At 36.2% G+C, this 19,824-nt stretch overlaps 1 protein-coding gene across 1 annotated transcript in view; it reads right to left on the bottom strand.

Moving 5' to 3' along the window:
- Positions 1–19,824, bottom strand: part of FCHO2 (FCH domain only 2) — a 119,381-nt gene that overhangs the window by 49,841 nt on the left and 49,716 nt on the right. The window contains exons 7-10 of the mRNA XM_005694563.2: positions 18,958–19,056; positions 18,276–18,372; positions 4,014–4,058; positions 1,694–1,766 (exon numbers count right to left, since the gene is read on the bottom strand). Of these exons, the coding sequence (XP_005694620.1) occupies positions 1,694–1,766; positions 4,014–4,058; positions 18,276–18,372; positions 18,958–19,056 (314 nt within the window). The remainder of the gene's footprint in view (positions 1–1,693; positions 1,767–4,013; positions 4,059–18,275; positions 18,373–18,957; positions 19,057–19,824) is intronic.

Here is a 19,824-nt window from a genome sequence, read left to right on the forward strand (position 1 = left end):
TGAAGATGAAGCCCCAGGAAGACCAAGCTCTGAGCAGGAGCCCTCGTACACAATTGCTGGCATTTCAAAAGCCTTCAGGCTATGAGAAGAAGCACGCCAAGAGCCTCGGGCATTTCAAGCAAAGTGAACTCTTAACATTTTTCCTGCCAAGCAGTGTTGACAGATGGCGATAGTGATGCAATGATTTAAGCGTTAGTTTTCTGACTTAGTATTCTTATTGATTAAAATATTCCAATATCCAAGTGGCCTAATGATCATATTGGGAAATTACTGATTATGAAAACTATTTTAAAAACATGAAATACACAAAAATATTAGAAGCTCCCTAAATGAACAGCTGTGAAAACTGTCAATTATATAAACATATTAACTATTTATAATACAGTCACTAACAGATAAACTGGCTACATTTTAAAAATTTACTTACAAATCAACTGTTAAAGATTTCAATTCCAATGTTATAAAAGAGATTAGGTTCCATCCCTTAGCAAAATACCCCCTTCACAAAGTTCGAAAGACATCTGCAGAAGAGACAGTAACTATAGGCATAAGTCACTTTGCAAATAGTCTTAATTTGTTAAACCAAAATACCACTAGGGAGGAGGAAAGAAACAGACATTTGGAATGTTAGAAACTCAGATAAGCATATAACCAGGGAGGAGACAAGAATACCCAAAGCACAAATTGTTCTCTTATATAGAAAGTATGACTGTCCATCAAAATGTTAACTCTTGGGAGAGTTTTGCTGATTGTGCTAGAATAGTAGTAGGGATTTTAAACAAATTTTCATTCAGTGTTACTGGATCAACAAATCACTTGAGATTTTACATTAGCCTCTCTGCAGTCTAAATCAGTTGAATAATCAAGCAAAGAAAACTTCCTTTAATTCCAATTTGTCTCTGGTTAATCATAGTTTAATGACTCTCAACCCCCACTGTATATTAAGACAACACAAAAACTTTTGGGGCCTCACACGCAAAGAATCTCATTTAGTTGGTCTGAAGCAGAGGCTGGCATAGATACATTTAATTTCTCTGGTAGTTCTACTGTGTAGCCAAGGTACAAAATTTGAGTTAGTTAATAATAGTTTAATTTCTCATATGATAACTGTATTTCTCTGTATACCAATTTATTTTTTTTTAAAAAGGTAAAAGAAGTTTATACTCCATCTTCTATCTAAAACATATGAATTAATATAAATGTTTAAAATGTGTTATGGCTTTTTTCTCCTCCATTTAACATTTTCCATTTATGTATACGTATATCACTAAGTTCCTATATGCTTAGAGTTGTCTTGAAAGATTTTCATCAAATTGTTGACCATGGAGCTGCTTTTAGGTTATTAAGACTTGGAACAATTTTTAGTTTTCACTGTACTTTTCATTTTTTAATATGCATGTATCATTTTATAAAATAAAAGCATCTTTGAAGTTTCAATTTGAAAATACTAAAGCTTTCATCTTGAAATTTTAAAATAATATAAAAGGTTAGCATTTTTAATTAAAACTAGAGGGGTTGGCAAATGTTCTTAGAAAAGTCTGTATTTTTCACACCTTAGCCATATATACTTTTGAGTTATTTCCAAAATAATTTTTTCTTTTCAAATTCATAATAATAGTTTTATTGTTATAAGACTATTTATAAAATATTATTTCTAAAAATGGAAAGAATTTTGACAATACAATATACTTACACAGACTCTGCATCCTTTTCCTTTTTAATTATTCCTGGTAAACCAAAAGTCTTTCTTTTCCTTGGTTTTATACCTTAAAATAAACATATATTGTTATAGAACATGACTCTTCTGATAAACATATTAAATTTATGAATGCATCTTGTATCCTGACACATGATTTGCTCATAAATGTTGATACTAAATTTGGATGAAAGAAATACAAGCATCAATTACTAAGCCCTAAAATTTAAATCAGGGTCATAATCTGTTTAAATTTTTCTTATGTTAATATAGCCTGTTATTCACCAAAAGGTTATACATAGAACAATCACTTGAGCGATGACATTCTCTCCTCCTCTAAATTACCTCAGGCAAATAAGCATTTGCAGATATCTTAAGACTTCAAAGAAAGTACATCATTCATTATAAGAGATTTGGTTATAAATGCAGGTCAGATCACATTCTCTGTATAAAAGGTCACAAAATATAAATGTGTTTTAAATAAATAGATGACAACAGGTCCATTAACAGTATGACATATTTATAATATGGCATCTTTTGTACATGTGTTATCTCTAATAAAAACAATGTTGTAAGTGGATCCAACCATAAATGAGGAAAAATATCATTTCTGTTTTACCAAATAAGGCAGTTCCTCGTCTTCCTGCATGACAGATTATTTTTTAAAAAAGGTCAGTAATGCTATCAATTGTTAATAGAATTCAGCACTTAAAGCTTAGCTGCTGTTGTTCAGTTCCTAAGTCATATTCGACTCTTTGTGACCTCATGGACTGCAGCACACCAGGCTTCCCTGTCCTCCACTATTTCCTGGAGTTTGCTCAAATTCATGTCTACTGAGTCAGTCATGCTATCGAACCATCTCATCCTCTGCTGCCCTTTCACCTTCAATCTTTCTCGGCATCAGGCTCTTTTTCAATGAGTTAACTCTTTGGATCAGATGGCCAAAGTACTAAGCTTCAATTTCTTCATCAGTTCTTCCGATGAATATTCATGGTTGATTTCCTTTAGGACTGACTGGTTTGAGTACACCCAAGCTAACTTCCAGTTCTCTGGTAGCTTGGACGGTAAAGCGTCTGCCTACAATGCAGGAGACCCGGGTTCGATCCCTGGGTTGGAAAGATCCCCTGGAGAAGGAAATGGCAACCCACTCCAGTATTTATGCCTAGAAAATCCTATGGACCTAGGAGCCTGGTGGGCTACAGCCCATGGGGTCACAAAGAGTCGGACACGACTGAGCAACTTCTCTTCACTTCTCTTCACTTCAAGCTAACTTCACACCTTGTAGATGAGGAAACTCAAAAGCATTAGGTAACTAAATTTTTGTAACTGTTATACAGCTAGTTATCACTACAATCAGGATAATAATCCAAATGTCTTAGAATAATGTACTTGCTTTCATGTAAAACTAATTCCCTGAACCATATATTTGTATAGCATATTACAATATTTTTAAAATAATTTTTTTCCTCAGAGCAGGTATTATTTATTATAAACATTTTAAAGAACTCTAAATTCTTTTCAGCTTTTGAGGAATCTTTAAAGATTACAGAGAACTTAAAATAATTACTGCTCTTAATCAAACAGCTGCTGCTGCTAAGTCGTGTCAGTCGTGTCCGACTCTGTGCGGCCCCACAGATGGCAGCTATAAAAAGTCTAGGCCCTGGAGCTCCTTGACTGCTGAAGTAATAACCTTACACACAATAGCAAACCGTTTCTCTAAACTCTTACACAGGTCTTGGAAAAAATCAAAGACTGCTTTCAAATTATTTCTAGCAGCTCACAAAGTGAGATGTATAAAACACAAAACACACACAAACCCACAACAGAAACTGCAGGTATCTCTTGGGCTTCATACTATAAAAAACATAAATTTAAACAGGAAGTGTTGTGGACCCTTTCTCCAATTCAAATCATCACCTATTTTGAATGACAGTCACATTAGCATTAATGAATAACCTTATTAATTACTGAAATGCTACCCACTGTAGAATAAGCAGTATACATCAATATGTAGTGATGTTTCTTATTTATAACATTAGAATGTTTAAAGAAGGAATCAATGGAGAAAACATTCTCAATGTATATCTAAAAACAAATACATGTTATATTTATCTTTTAAAAAATACATATTCTAACACATTAGTATCCTTTGGGCAAACTTATTTATAAAGCAAACATTAATACAGCAAGCCTTTAAACCACATTCAGATTTTTTACATCACTCCCTAGACATGCTAACACCAATGGGCAGCAGCCTCTCTCTTCAGTAAACAGAAGCTACCAGCTAGCTGCCACACATTACAACTAGTCAACTTACCTTCAACCGCACTAGCAGGGTCACATTCTTCAAACTCAATAAGGCCTAAAAAGAAAAATGTTATTACATGGACAAGTACTGGTTAAAAAAAAAAAGTGACAGAAAACAATCAGATGGGATCCCATTACATCTTTTTAATGATTCTGAAATGTTCAGAGTGACCTGATGTTAATTAAAATATCAGCAATAATTTAAAAATCAAATAGCAAGCATGTTCAGTGTTACTGGAAAAAAAAAAACTGTGACTGGCCCATTATTATGACCACAATTTACTGCAAACCCTTTATATATGATGCCACACAACTTGGAGCACAGAGATCTAACATGTAGTTGGGAGCCTGTTGTATGAATAGTTGAGAGAAAACAACAGTAAGAGGCAGTTGCTGAATCCTTGGTTGCGCTGGTGGTGAGACCAAGGGGCCAAGACAGCAAACACTCCCAGAATGGAAGCCTGGGACCTTGCTTGTTCAGTTCACCACTGCACCCTAGCAAATAATGTCTTCCATGAACATCTGCTAAATAAGTAAGTGAATTAATTACATACTAACTAAGAGGTGATGCTGAAGTCAAAACCCAGATCTATCCATACAGCAGGTCAAAGAATTTAAACTCTAGTTTGCAGGCAATGGGAAGAACTTTCATGTGAGAAAGTGATACACATACACCTTCCTGAAAGTGGTCTTATATACAAATTAATTCAGCACTGGTACGAGAGATAGACTGCAGAGAAGGGGACAAAAATAAAACGGAAACCAGCTGAAAAACAAAATAGCCCTGAAATGACAGGTGTGCTGAGACTAACCTTAAGTGCTATAAAATGTGGTATCTTTCATATATGTAAAATACCAAATTATTTAGACAGTAAATATAGTAGTGAACAGCAGGAATTATTTTTCTATTGAAATATACATAAAATGAATTATCAAACTAAAATTTCACGTTCCACTAAATTGTCTCTTTAGCTCTGTTCTGTAATATACAATTTTATGCAAGTCCAGTTTTTTGTGAAACCATTTTTAATTTAATAATGGTAATTGGTACAATCTGCTACATCAAGAGATTTTTAAATAGAGCTTGAAGTAAAGAGTACATAAGAGATTTCACTACTCATCCTTCTGATATGTTAAGCTTAACTGTAACTATGTCCAAATTCATGATCAGAGTTCTTATAGGTCATTCCATTATGAAAGAAAACCACTAACCAACAAGGAAAATTTCTCTACAAGTAGGAGCATCTAAAACTATTGGCTAAAATGTCCTTCTTTTTACCTCTAAGTCAAAGATTTACTTCCTCAGTTCCAGTTTCTATTCAAATAAAGTAGATTAACATTTAGTGATAAGCAGAAAAAAGTTATAAATGTGCCGATAAACAAGGTCTTTACTAATTAATTAGCAATACCTTCCCTACTGGGGCATTCTTATGGTAAACATCATTTGGCTAAAATGAAAAAAATACATTCACTACTTCCATCCAAAAAGTTCTTAAGAGTCAGAAAATGGCCCAATTAAAATTTCAAGGACTTCAGGTCCACTCTGTAAATCTGGAAGCTTATAAATTCATTAAATGAAAGGGTAATGAGCTTGGTCTTAGAATCCTTTAAAGGCCTACACTAATAGTTAACAAAGAGATGAGAACTGAAAGACTAATAAAGGTAAGGAATTTCAGTAGTATGTGCATCTGATAAACAGCCATCTTTTGCTGGTTAAGAATTATGAAGAATGAAAAATCTCTGCCTAAATCACCAGCAGTTTATTACGTATTATTAATTTTATCACTTCCTAATAAAGCTTGGGAGACTATAACCACCCTTAAAAAAAAAAAAAAAAAAAAGACAACCAGAAACATAGTTAATCCAAAATTTTCCTATTATAAGCACATCATTTGTGCCCAGTAACTATTTACAGAATCTGTAATACTCAAGCTATAGGCTTTTTCTAGGGAACAAAACAAAACAGCAATACCAAATTGCATTATTTACAATTTTAAAAAGCAGTATCTAGAAAAACTTTTAAAACATCACCTGAGCAAATACAGGATATATTCTTTTAAGATCTTTGGATGTCTTCAAATATGTGAAAATAGTAAAGACATCCCTTATCCCTATTAACATCAATCCTTTCAAACAAAACTCTACATTTTTTTCTCACATTTTTACCCAGACATATCTTGATTATTTTTCCCTTTATCTTTTTTAAACATCTTCTTAAAATCCATCTGGAACAGAAAAAATATTCAATAAAAATAAGCTATTCAAATGACATTTCTGCAATGTCAGATGCGAAATCCTTTCAAATTATAAACTATATATTAAAAAAATTAATTGACTTCCATCCACACATAATCTTTTTTATTAAAACAGAAATACTAACAGTTTCTGGAACAATAAAACTAAATATATGCCCTTAAAAAAACCATTAAATCATGCATGAAAAAGATTTTCTCTTTCAAATGGCATACGCTCCACATGCTGCTTCACATGGCAAAGCTTTGCGTGCCTGGCTCAGTGCCAGTTGACAGCTCAGCTGGATATCAATGCACATTCTGACCCCCCTTGTAGCATGTCACTTCTGAACTGTTTCACAAGCAGAAAGTTTATTCAGCATCTCTCCCAAATGCAGTCCACTGCCCATCATTCTGCTATTTAATCATAAGACAAGTTACTTTTTTTGACAGTACCAAAGCTAGAGTGAGAGTCAAAGAATAGTTTGCTACAACTGGAATTTCGATTGTTTTAGGCTCAATTAATTCTGTTGTCAAAATAAATAACTGCTCTTAGTACTTAGATTTTATGCTGGGCCACAAGGGCAATTTAGTTTGTATAAAAGCAAATAAGACCATTTTGGTTCTGCCTCTTGATGCTCTTTTACACATTATCTAAAAATGCCATCAAGAGTTCAATTAAATGCAGAAGAAATTAAAGGCAGACCTCAAAGAGGGCCAATGATTCTTATATACGATGCTTTAATCACCAGGTAGGAATAAATTGTTGCTAGCAAGATAAAAAGTCAATAACCCAAACAATTCATCCAAATCTAATCTGGAGCAAAACTTTAGGAAATGTTACAGGAGGAAAGAATTTATTTAACACTAATCTTTAATCACTACATGTATTTTGTGGAATGAGGTAGCGTATTAAAAAAAAATGAAACATTTAATAGTTTCCATTGTTTTGGAATCAATTCTAAATCTCAAGCCATCAACAAAATTAGCAACTTTGTCTAGTTATAAACTGGCCCCAAAACTCAAATAGGTTTGGGCTACCTAAATCAAGTAATTTACTACATATACTCAACTAAAACCAGAGATCACTGGTTTTATTTAGAAGCCAAATTAAAACATACAAATATGCCCACACCTCAAAGTTTAACAAAAAGTGATGATAGAGAGGGAGGGATGAGGAAGAGAGGAGGGAGAGGTGGGGAGAGAGGAGGAAGAGAGAGAGACAAAGGGAAAGGGAGGGTGGCTCATAAACAATGGGAGTCAGTGACATTTTCAAGCTTGCTTCTGGGCTTGTGGACCGCAACAGAGTCACATTCCTACGTGTCTCAGATGCTGAACCAGGAAAGCTAACAGGAAAAAGAGCACCAAACTCTAGCTTGCGGTGGTATGCAAAGGACATGGAGGTTCAGGTCCTGGTTTTGCTACTTGCTTGTTGGCTGGTTACCCTGGACTAGTTACCTATCTTTCTAAACCCAGGTCTTATCACTTTTACGAATGATATGGAGGGGTGACAATACCTTTTGCCGTATTTCCTTCCTCTTGCTCTATCCGCACATACGGCAGGCTAGAAGGACACGCACTCATCTTCTCCTACGAGAACTCCAAAACTGCAACTCACTGCTGACCGTCGACAGCAGAAATGCTGGATCCCACCCAGAAAAGATACCCCACGTCCCAGGGCAAAGGAGAAACCACAGCAAGATGTGAGGAGGAGCGAAATTCCGTTTAAAATCAAACGCCATACCCACTAGAGATGCTTGGAGGGCTCAAATAAAACCCAGAGACCCCACAGAGAGTGAGACAGACCTGCCTTTGAATGTCCGGGTGTCTCCTGAGGAGACACTGAACCAGAGTCACCAGGGAAGCACCACAAACTGCCCACCAATCTTACTAAAATATAGTTTCTAATTCAGTAAGCCTGGGGTAGGGCTTGAGCATCTGCGTTTATGACAAGCAACCACTAATGTAATGCTGCAATTTCTCAACAATGGCTGCATGTTGGAATTGGACAAGTTTTAAAATATAGTGATACCAAGGACCCACCCTTCACCAATGACATCAAAATTTCTAGGATAGTACAATGCCTATACATTTTTTTAAGAGAGAGAGAAAGAAATAAAAAGGAAAAGGAAAATATTTTCAACAAATGATTCTCACAGGTAGCCAAGGCTTGAGAAGCAGTGATGAAGCTAATTTAGGAACCTTGGTCTCAAATAAAAAGAACAGGTTTTTAACCACAGAATTTCAGCCACTGTAAAATCTAAATTTTCACTGAGTTCTCCAACACAGCATCTTGGCACTGAAATATAACCTCCGCCTATATCCAAAATCTGATACTGCTTCCATTCCCTCGACTGAGTCATGTTTTCACTTTCTGGGATCCTAATAAAACCTTTAGGAATTAACACTCTGCTTGCTGTAATCTCTCTTCTCTGGGAATTTCCCCTTGTTCACAAGTGGAACAGCAGCCACTAGTGAGACCTAGTGAGAACTGACTGAACTAGAAAGAAGATCACCCCAACCCAAGATTACCTAGACCAGGTTGTTTCTGGTCAAGAAGAAGGACAAAAACCTGGGTTAATTCTGAGCGACTGATACAATTAAGGGACAAGCGAAAATATCTAGAATTTACTAAGAGATCACCTTACATAAGGTACCTGGAGAAGCAAAGAAAGCCATTCTGCAAAGAAAAAAAAAAGCAGTAGAAATGCAGAGACTTAGTAAAGGAAAAATAATACCTAGTATTTCTACTGGTTTGGGTTTCCTTCTGTAGCCTGGCTATATTCCTGATTTTGAATCCTTGGAGTACCTCAGTCTCTTTTCCATAAACTTCCTTTTAAGGTTAAGTTGATTAACTTCTTTTACACACTGCAAAAGGAACTGAAACCCCGTCTTTATTCGGATGCACATGTAAAAACTGTAATGAGCTTCCTTCAGTTTTGTTTTTCTTTACTTTTTTTTTTTTTTGGATCGGTGTTTATACATTGAATAGGCTTCCCTGGTAGCTCAGACAGTAAAGAACCTCCCTGCAATGCAGGAGACCTGGGTTCAGTCCCTGTGTTGGGAAGATCCCCTGGAAAAGGGAATGGCTACCCACTCCAGTGTTCTTGACTGGAGAATTCCATGGACAGAAGAGCCTGGTAGGCTACAGTCCATGGGGTCGTGAAGAGCTGGACACAACTGAGCAACTGAACATGCACATACATTGAATACTTTTAATGGTTACTTCAAATTAATGAACTAAGTTTTCCTTAAAGTCTGCTCAAAACAGTTTAATCTTTACTTCACAATTTAGGATTATTATGATGATGATCAGTTACTGTGCTGTGATATGACCACAGATGTACTTGGTGCAGGCTATCAGATTAACTGATTTCTGAATCCAAGAACAGCAGAACCAACTTTTGGAAAAAAAAAATTAGTATTGTTATAAGTTACACAGTTCTAATGTATTATCAAGCTTGCTACCATCAACATTAAAAAGTACATTCTCCAAAGTTAGGCAAAGATTTTCTATAAAAAGTCAAGCTAATAAGTATTTTAGACATTGTGGGTCATAAAGTCTGTCACAACTAGTGACCTTGGCTACCACAGTGTGAGAGCAGACAAGACATGGGTCACAGCAGACAAGTGTGACTGGTTTCAAAGAACTTTCATGGACACCAACACCTGAATTTTATAATTTTACGTATCACAAAATACATGTTCTCCCCACCCCACATTCATTCTTTGAAGGCCTCAAAGTAAGAGGCAAAGCTCAATCTAGCTCAGGAGACAATCATTATCAGGAGGCACACACATCCCACAGGGCAGACTTCTATGCCTCTGTCCTAGGTAGTTAGGGCACCTAGGGAGAGGGGTACTCCTGCACAAAGCAAAGCTTTTCTGTGTTATCTGCTCTGGAAGTTTTCTTCTTTCAGTCTCTGATTTGTGCAAATCTTATTATCCTCTTCACTAATCATTATCCATTCTTTTCTCTTTCTCGGATCATTCCCATTTACTATCAATTAGAAAAATGAAGTAATCACAGCAAATCTGGTGTGGTTTGTGGGTCTTTGGTTTTATCAGCTAATTTTAATTTTGCTCTCTACAAAAGGGTTTCAATGCTTCTCCAAAAAAAAAAAAAACAAAAAAAAAAAAACCTTTGTGGAGGAAGGTTCAATTTATAGGTTTGGCATTACTCCAAATCACTGAGGAGCCTGGAAAGATGATCACTAGATTTTTTTTCAACTATATTTAAAATAATACTCTATTATCTGTACCCTATATATAAAATAATATACCTAAAATTGGAAGCTGAAAAATTCTAAAAATCTAAACTAATCAATTTCACATTTAGGTGGTCTGACTACAAGAATCTCATTACAAGAATCTCATTTTTCCTTTTTTTGTTGGTGGCTGGTTTTATGTCTACCTTTCTGAAGCTTTTTCTATTTGTAACTGTAAACACAATATATAGTCTCTGCTGCTAAGTCGCTTCAGTCGTGTCCAACTCTGTGTGACCCCACAGAGGGCAGCCCACCAGGCTCCTCTGTCCCTGGGATTCTCCAGGCAAGAATACTGGAGTGGGTTGCCATTTCCTTCTCCCTGGAAGTCCTCAGATGGAAGCCATAAACCTATATTATCATATAATGAAAATATAGATAAGCTTTGCAACAAAATCTTTTATTTAAACATATTAGACACTGGTTTACCAACTTTTTATTTATCTATCCTTTTGTTCCTTATAAATGGAAACTTGCTTAGATTTTATGAATTATAAACAGCACAGAGTGAAATTAGCAGAATGACTGTAAAATAGGAAATTAAAAAAATATAGATTTTAATCTTAATTTTAGCTGCAACTAAAATATATGAGAATGAGGATAATGTCATTAGAACATAATAAGCCATTCACAATTAGAAAACACCTGTTTATTCATGATTCTTTCAGACCACAGTGCTTTGATATCCAAAGCATCCACTTAGAATAACTCAAATTCCAGAAAAGCCAAGCAGTACAACATTTAAAAAGTAATGACAAAAACAGTACGGAAGTTCCTCAAAAAATTAAAAATAGAACTACCATATGACCTAGCAATTCCACTTCTCCATATTTATCAGAAGAAAATTAAATCACGACCGAGAAAAAAAATCTTCACTCTCATGTTCAGTGTATGTATGTGCTTAGTCGCTCAATCGTGTCCGAGTCTTTGCGACCCCATGGACTGCAGCCCACCAGGCTCCTCTGTTCATGGGGATTCTCCAGGCAAGAGTACTGGAGTGGGGTGCCATGCCCTTTTCTGGGGGATCTTTCCAACCCAGGGATCAAACCCAGGTCTTCCGCAATGCATGCGGTTTCTTTGCCATCTGAGCTACCAGCGAAGCCCCATGCTCAGTGTGGCACTATTTTTAAGAGCAAAGACATGAAAACAAACCTAAGTCTCTACTGACAGATGAAGGATCAATAAAATATATATATATATATATCTACACACACACATATCTCTCTCTCTATATATACACACAAAATAGCCACACACACACACACAAAAAGAAAATCCTGTCTTTGTGACAACATAGATGGAACCTGAGGGCATTATGCTAAGTTTAATAAGTCAGAGAAAGACAAATACTCTATGATCTCACTTACATGTGGAATCTAAAAAACTAAAACTGAACTGACAGATACGGAGTGGGTGAGGGGGAAAGCCACTGGGTAAAATGGGTCAAGGTGTTCAAAACATACAAACTTCCAATTACAGGACAAAATAAGCCCACAGACATGGTGACTTTACTTAACAATATCATATTATGTATTTGAAAGCCGCTAAGAGAGTACAGTCATCCCGCAGTATCTGAAGGCGGCTGGTTCTAGGATCCCTGCAGATACCAAATTCTGAAGATGCTCAAGTCCCTTATATGGCCTAACGCAGTCAGCCCTCCGTGTCCATGGTTGTGGAATCCTCAGATAGAGAGGGCCAACTGTAGTCCTTAAAAGTTCTTATCACAAGAAAAACAATCTAACTATGTGTGGGAATAGACATTAACTAAACTTACTCTGGCAATCATTTGCAATATATACATTTATCATTATGCTGCATACCTTAAAGCTAATACAATGGTATTTGTCAATTATAATTCAATAAAAAAGTAATGACAAAAATGATACTACATATTATAAAATACATTTTTTATATGTGTATATTTATATTTAATCTTAATATACATGTTTGTTGTGATCCACAGTCAAAGGCTTTGGCATAGTCAATAAACAGAAATAGATGTTTTTCTGAAACTCTCTTGCTTTTTCAATAATCCAACCAGTGTTGGCAATTTGATCTCTGGTTCCTCTGCCTTTTCTAAATCCACTTTGAACATCTGGAAGCTCACGGTTCATGTACTGTTGAAGCTTGGCTTGGAGAATTTTGAGCATTACTTTACTAGCGTGTGAGATGAGTGCAATTGTGCAGTAGTTTCAGTATTTTGGCATTGCCTTTCTTTGGGATTGGAATGAAAACTGACCTTTTCCAGTCCTGTGGCCACTGCTGAGTTCTCCAAATTTGCTGGCATATTGAGTGCAGCACTTTCAAAGCATCATCTTTTAGAATTTGAAATAGCTCAACTGGAATTCCATCACCTCCACTAGCTTTGTTCGTAGTGATGCTTTCTAAGGCCCACTTGACTTCACATTCCAGGATGTCAAGCTCTAGGTGAGTGATCACACCATCGTGATTATCTGGGTTGTGAAGATCTTTTTTGAATGGTTCTTTTGTGTATTCTTGCCACCTCTTCTTAATATCTTCTGCTTCTGTTAGGTCCATACCGTTTCTATCCTTTATTGAGCCCATCTTTGCGTGAAATGTTCCCTTAGTATCTCCAATTTTCTTGAAGAGATCTCTAGTCTTTCCCATTCTGTTGTTTTCCTTTATTTCTTTGCAATGATCCCTGAGGACGGCTTTCTTATCTCTCCTTGCTATTTTTTGGAATTCTCCATTTAAATGGGTATATCTTTCCTTTTCTCCTTTCCTGTCATCCTAAAGGAAATCAGTCCTGAACATTCATTAGAAGGACTGATGTTGAAGCTGAAACTCCAATACTTTGGCCATCTGATGTGAAGAACTGACTCACTGGAAAAGACCGTGATGCTGGGAAAGATTGAAGGTGGGAGGAGAAGGGGATGACAGAGGATGAGATGGTTGGATGGCATCACCGACTCAATGGACATGAGTTTGAGTAAACTCCAGGAGTTGGTAATGGACAGGGAGGCCTGGTGTGCTGCAGTCCATGGGGTAGCAAAGAGTTGGACACAACTTAGTGACTGAACTGAATTGAATATATATTTATTAAATATACATTATTATATATGTATATTTATGTTTTTAAAATAGTCTCAATAATAGTGAGAAAATTTAATACTTTCTCAAAGTGTGATTTACACAGGAAAATTGGAGACATAGAGCTAGAGGTTACATCTTTCAACAGATAACTGGCTACAGAAAAAAATACTCATTTTTCAGTGTAAGACAAATGGGTTAACTTTCAGTTTATGCAGAGTTTCTAAAGAAGTGGGCCTCTTGTTTTCTTTTAAAATTGTGCCCCATAGGACTAAAACCAGTTTACAGAAGAACTCATCCACCAGAGGGAGCCCTTACAAAAGAGAAAAAGTGTTACCAGCAGTGTGCGTCTGTGAGTGTGTGTGTGTGTGAGAGAGAGAGAGACGTGTGTGAAAGAGAGAACGTGTGTGAGAGAGAAAGAGAGAGAATGTGTGTGAGAGAGAAAGAGAGAGACAGACAGAGAGTGGCTGTGTGTGTGTGTTTTGACTCTGCAACCCCCTGGACTACAGTTAGCCAGGCTCCTCTGTCCATGGGATTTCCCAAGCAAGAATACTAGAGTGGGCTGCCATTTTCTACCTGAGGGGATCTTCCCGACCCAGCAATCAAACCCTCCTCTCCTGCACTGGAGGCAGATTCTTAACCGCTGAGCTACCAGGGAAGCCCTAGTATACACAATTGAAGCAAGTGTATTTCTTACAAAACAGAATTCTTTAAATCCAGTAATTTCTTACAATCACATGTATTATTTTCTGAGAAATACAAAATTTCCATTACTGAAATGAGCTCCCTCTAGCGCCCACAGATAGAACAAATATGTATGAAACAGCTTGTCGCCCACAGCAATTCAACTAGAGAAGTAGTATTTAACTTTTCCATTCCACCCCCGCTCACGCCTTTTCTTTCCCCTAAGTTAAGTTCTAGGATCATTTATCTTGAAAATCAGTCACCTATATACATGATGTCAACAGTCATCCTAAAACTGTCACCTAATTCTGGGCTAAGTAATTCTAGGAAAGCCCATGTCATCACCAATCTTGGCCTCCCTCTTACCAGTTAGTCACAGAAATTTTCTACATGTCTGTGTATCTTGAGGCAAATATATTTAAATTTATGACTAAACAATACTCCATAGTACCTATCTATTAATCGAGTATGTATTAATTTGGGAAAAATAACACTAAGTACTCAATAAATATTACATTATCTCAGGTGAACCTCCCAAATCTCCATGAGGTAGGAACTATTATTATCCTCACTTTATAGATGAAGACTTTGAGGCTTACATCTCACTAGTATAGTAAAGTATAGATCACAAACTATAGGGTTAAGTACTGTGCTATACCACAGATAAGAAAGTAACTGAACTTAATGAGGTAACTGTAGATTTACAGTTTTTTAAAAAAGGAAAAAGGAAAGAAATACAACAAGGTTCCTTGTATACTTGGTCCAGTTTCCTGAAATAACATTTTGCAAAACTACAAAATAATGTCACAAAAAGGATACTGACAATGATACAATCTACCAACCTCACTCAGTTCTAAGGCATTTTCAGTTAGCCAATACACATTTGCTTTTATTCTATCAATATTTCTAAATGCTCCATATAAAAATTCTTTGCTTTTACCTCTCATAACTCATCTTCAGTTCAGTTCAGTTACTCAGTCGTGTCTGACTCTTTGTGACCCCATGGACTGCAGCAGGCCGGGCTTCCCTGTCCATCACCAACTCCTGGAGCTTAATCAAACTCCTGTCCATCCAGTCGGTGATGCCATGCAATCTTTACCATAAATTTTAGGGTTTCACACTACTCTATAGTTATGTATCTCAGCATTCTCATTCTTTCTACATATGTAAACTTATGCAGTTCAATTTTCATTCCTCCAAAGCATGGGCCTTGAGGTCAAGGATTCTGAAATTTAATCCCAGTATTCTGCCATGTACTTAGTTTGGGCAAACAATTTAACCTCTCAATATTTCCATCATCTGTAAAATGGGAATAAAAGTACCTACATCAAAGAGTTCCTGAAGATCAAGCTGTGCCTGCAAAGCAGTTGACACAGTACATGCTACAAATTAGTACTTACTAAACTTTAGCCATAATTATTTACTATTTCTTTACCAAGACTTTTCTAACAGCATTCCATCCATTCCAGTATCTTCAACCATTCCAACCTCTTTAACATCCTAACCTTACCATATATGTCCATCTGTTCATTCACTGAGCAAAAATGTACTGTTTATACATTATGAAGATAAACAGATGAATCAAATACAGAACCTTTCTTCACAAAAGCACAATTACTAAAATCTAAGTTAGACAACAACGATGGTGCAAGTAACACATGACCTGGCTTCTTTAAGAGCTTAATTTGGCAAATGAGTGGGATATAGCATTTTCTAGAGGAGACATTAGCATAACTAAGGTACCAAGGGCACAAAGGGAGTATGAATAGGAAACAGCAAGCAGTTCAGGTTGGCTGCAATGGAGGATGACAGAAAAGAAATAATGGAAAGTAACACTAAAGACTGGGCAAGGGCAGATCCTGAAAGGCTTTGAATCTAAGTCCAGAATCTAAATTTCATTCTGTCTATAAAGAAGAAATGCAGAGTGCATCATGAGAAAAGCTAGGCTGGAATCAAGACTGCCAGGAGAAATATCAATAACCCCATATGCAGATGACACCACCCTTATGGCAGAAAGTGAAGAACTAAAGAGCCTCTTGATGAAAGTCAAAGAGGAGAGTGAAAAAGTTGGCTTAAAGCTCAACATTCAGAAAACGAAGATCATGGCATCCAGTCCCATCACTTCATGGCAAATAGATGGGGAAACAGTGGAAACAGTGGCAGACTTTATTTTGGGGGGCTCCAAAATCACTGCAGATGGTGACTGCAGCCATGAAATTAAAAGACGCTTACTCCTTGGAAGGAAATATGACCAACCTAAATAGCATATTCAAAAGCAGAGACATTACTTTGCCAACAAAGGTCCGTCTAGTCAAGGCTATGGTTTTTCCAGTAGTCATGTATGGATGTGAGAGCTGGACAGTAAAGAAAGCTAAGCGCTGAAGAATTGATGCTTTAGAACTGCGGTGTTGGAGAAGATTCTTGAGAGTCCCTTGGACTGCAAGGAGATCCAACCAGTCCATCCTAAAGATAAGTCCTGAGTGTTCACTGGAAGGACTGATGCTGAAGCTGAAACTCCAATACTTTGGCCACTGATGCAAAGAACTGACTCATTGGAAAAGACCCTGATGGTGGGAAAGATTGAAGGCGGGAGAATAAGGGGATGACAGAGGATGAGATGGTTGGATGGTATCACCAACTCAATGGACATGAGTTTGGGTAAACTCCAGGAGTTGGTGATGGACAGGGAGGCCTGGCATGCTGCAGTCCATGGGGTCGTAAAGAGACGGACACGACTGAGCGACTGAACTGATAATGTAAAGTCAGCAATTTATGAGTAATTCAGTGATTAAGTTCATAATTATATAGCCAAAGCATTAATATGCTATACAATGTAAGACAGACTAGAGAAATTGTTACTGCGCCTGTATTTAGAAACCTCCTGCTGCATTCAATGATGTAGGTAAGGAGGAAAGCCTAAAGGGAAAAATACTGAAGAAACTGAATCAATACAGTTTAAAACTTAACAAAATGTGGGAAAAAGGAAGTGAAGATGATTTAGGCTTTAAACTTAGTATTGTGAACTATACTAAAGAAAAATGGCTCACAGACTAATCAAATCACTTATTCATTTTCCTGAATTCTAAACTAGATTTTAACTTCAGTCCACTGAGAACTGAATACTTTTTACCTGTACAGTGAAAACAAGTATCTTGAAAGAATATGGAATAAATGATTTAAAAAATCTAGAAGACTACAAGTATAATAAATAGATTCAAGAAATCTATTAAATAGAAGACTGTAAGCATGCTGAGTAGGTAAGAGAATGCTGCTTATGATATGATATAAAATGTATATTAAAAGTGAGAGTAAGGAAACCTATAATCATCTCTTCATAAAATAGGAAAGGGGATTTCTATACTCACTGGTATGTCCCCAGGGTCTAGAACAGTACCTAGAATCCTGTGAGCACTCGATAAAAACACTGAATACATATATGAACGAGGAAAGAAAATTTAAATTCTTACTAAATTTTAAGAAAGGTTCTCCACTGTCTTCAATGCTCTGAGGGCTCAATATTCTCTCCCACTCTGTCTTATTATAAAATGGCCTTCTGTTGCTAACTATACTTATGAAAATATAAACTTTAATATATTCATTTAGTAAAGTATGATAACCACTTTAGTAAGTAAGTGTTAGTTGCTCAATTGTGTCTGACTCTTTGCAACCCCATGGATTGTAGCCTGCCAGACTCCTCTGTCCATGGAATTCTCCAGGCAAGAATACTGCAGTGGGTTGCCATTCCCTTCTCCAGGGCATCTTCCTGACCCAGGGATCAAACCCATGTCTGTTGCATTGCAGACAGATTCTTTACTGTGTGAGCCACCATTCAGGTACTACCATTTTAGGTAGTACTAAATTATTAATACGGAAGGTCAAAACAAAAACGTAATGTACCATCTGACACAAAGTAAATGATATCTGAGGTTTCACACAGATTTTTAGGTATCTCGCAAGCTCCATTTTGCAATTTAAAGGCAAACACACTTGTTACTGAATGGGAAATATGAATATGTCTCCTTGTAGAGTCTATCATCTTACCAGGTCTTTCCTTCCCAGTGCCTTTTGACTCAGCAAATTTTTGTATCAAGCTTTCAACTGTAGTATTGGCCATGTTATTTATAAATTCTTCATGGACCTGTTAAAATGAAATAAAGATAAGTTTTTCTCATTTTCCATAAATATTGTATTTCAGACAAAATTTCCACAAAACAATTAAAACAGAAGTCAGTGCAGTGACATGTTCGTATCTGAGTGTTTTAGAGACGTCAGTCTTACAAGAAATAAAACTCATGAAGCAATGAAAATAGTATTAGAATTTTAGTAAAAAGATAACAGACTTCATCTTTCTCTGCTATATTTCAATGCACCCTAAATATCATCATTAAACCACTTTTATATTTTTGGAAAATTTCTAAGTATAAATTCTATAACTTACTAAAGTTGCTATTCTAAATTTTAAAATAACAAAACTTTAAAAAAGAAATATTCAAAAATTGTTAACAGCAGACTTTTAATATAAAGAGACTGAGCAAAATTAATTTTAAAAATTAAATTATCATCCTTGATAGGATGACAAACTCCAGGTTATTTCATATTTAATACATGTAAATATATAGTTTTTATCTGAAATAATTCAGTACCATGTAATGAGTTTGGATTTTTAAAGTCATAAGAGAACATAAAATTCTCATGAATCGGTTTACTAAAAGCAAAAACTTACCTGGCCTATTTGCAAATGAATTTCCTTAATAGCATTTGACAAGGATCCTATAATTTCTTTTATGTGAATGAGATGAGTTTGTTCAATATCCTGAAATTTCTGGGTAGCAAATATAAAAAAAAAAATTACACACACACAGATACATTCTGAAATTAAAACAAATTTTTTGAAGTCATCTTAACACAGCTAACCAAACTTAACAAGTTACCATTATTATACAAAATTTAACAATGCTTTAAAAAGCAGAGGCATTGCTTTGCCAATGAAGTCCATCTAGTCAAAGCTTTGGTTTTTCCAGTAGTCATAAATGGATGTGAGAGTTGGACAGTAAAGAAAGCTGAGCGTCGAAGAACTGATGCTTCTGAACTATGGTGTTGGAGAAGATTCTTGAGAGTCCCTTGGACTGCAAGGATCCAACCAGTCCATCCTAAAGGGTATCAGTCCTGAATATTCATCGGAAGGACTGATGCTGAAGCTGAAACTCCAATACTTTGGCCACCTGATGCGAAGAACTGACTCATTTGAAAAGACCCTGATACTGGAAATGACTGAAGGCAGGAGGAGAAGGGGACGACAGAGGATGAGATGGCTGGATGGGATCACTGACTCAATGGACATGAGCTTGAGTGAGCTCCAGGAGTTTGTGTTGGACAGGGAGGCCTGGCGTGCGGCAGTCCATGGGGTCGCAAAGAGTTGGACGTGACTCAGTGACTGAACTGAACTATGCTTATAGACAAATGAGTCTAGTTAACATAATGAAATATAACATCAGAAAAAGTTAACTTTTTGTGCCATTTCACAGGCAAATATGAATTTTTTAAGTATTAGAAGATACCACAAATTAAAATCTATAATCAGGGTCAGAAA

This window comes from Capra hircus, chromosome 20 (genome assembly GCF_001704415.2).
Source record: "Capra hircus breed San Clemente chromosome 20, ASM170441v1, whole genome shotgun sequence".
Lineage (NCBI taxonomy): Eukaryota > Metazoa > Chordata > Mammalia > Artiodactyla > Bovidae > Capra > Capra hircus.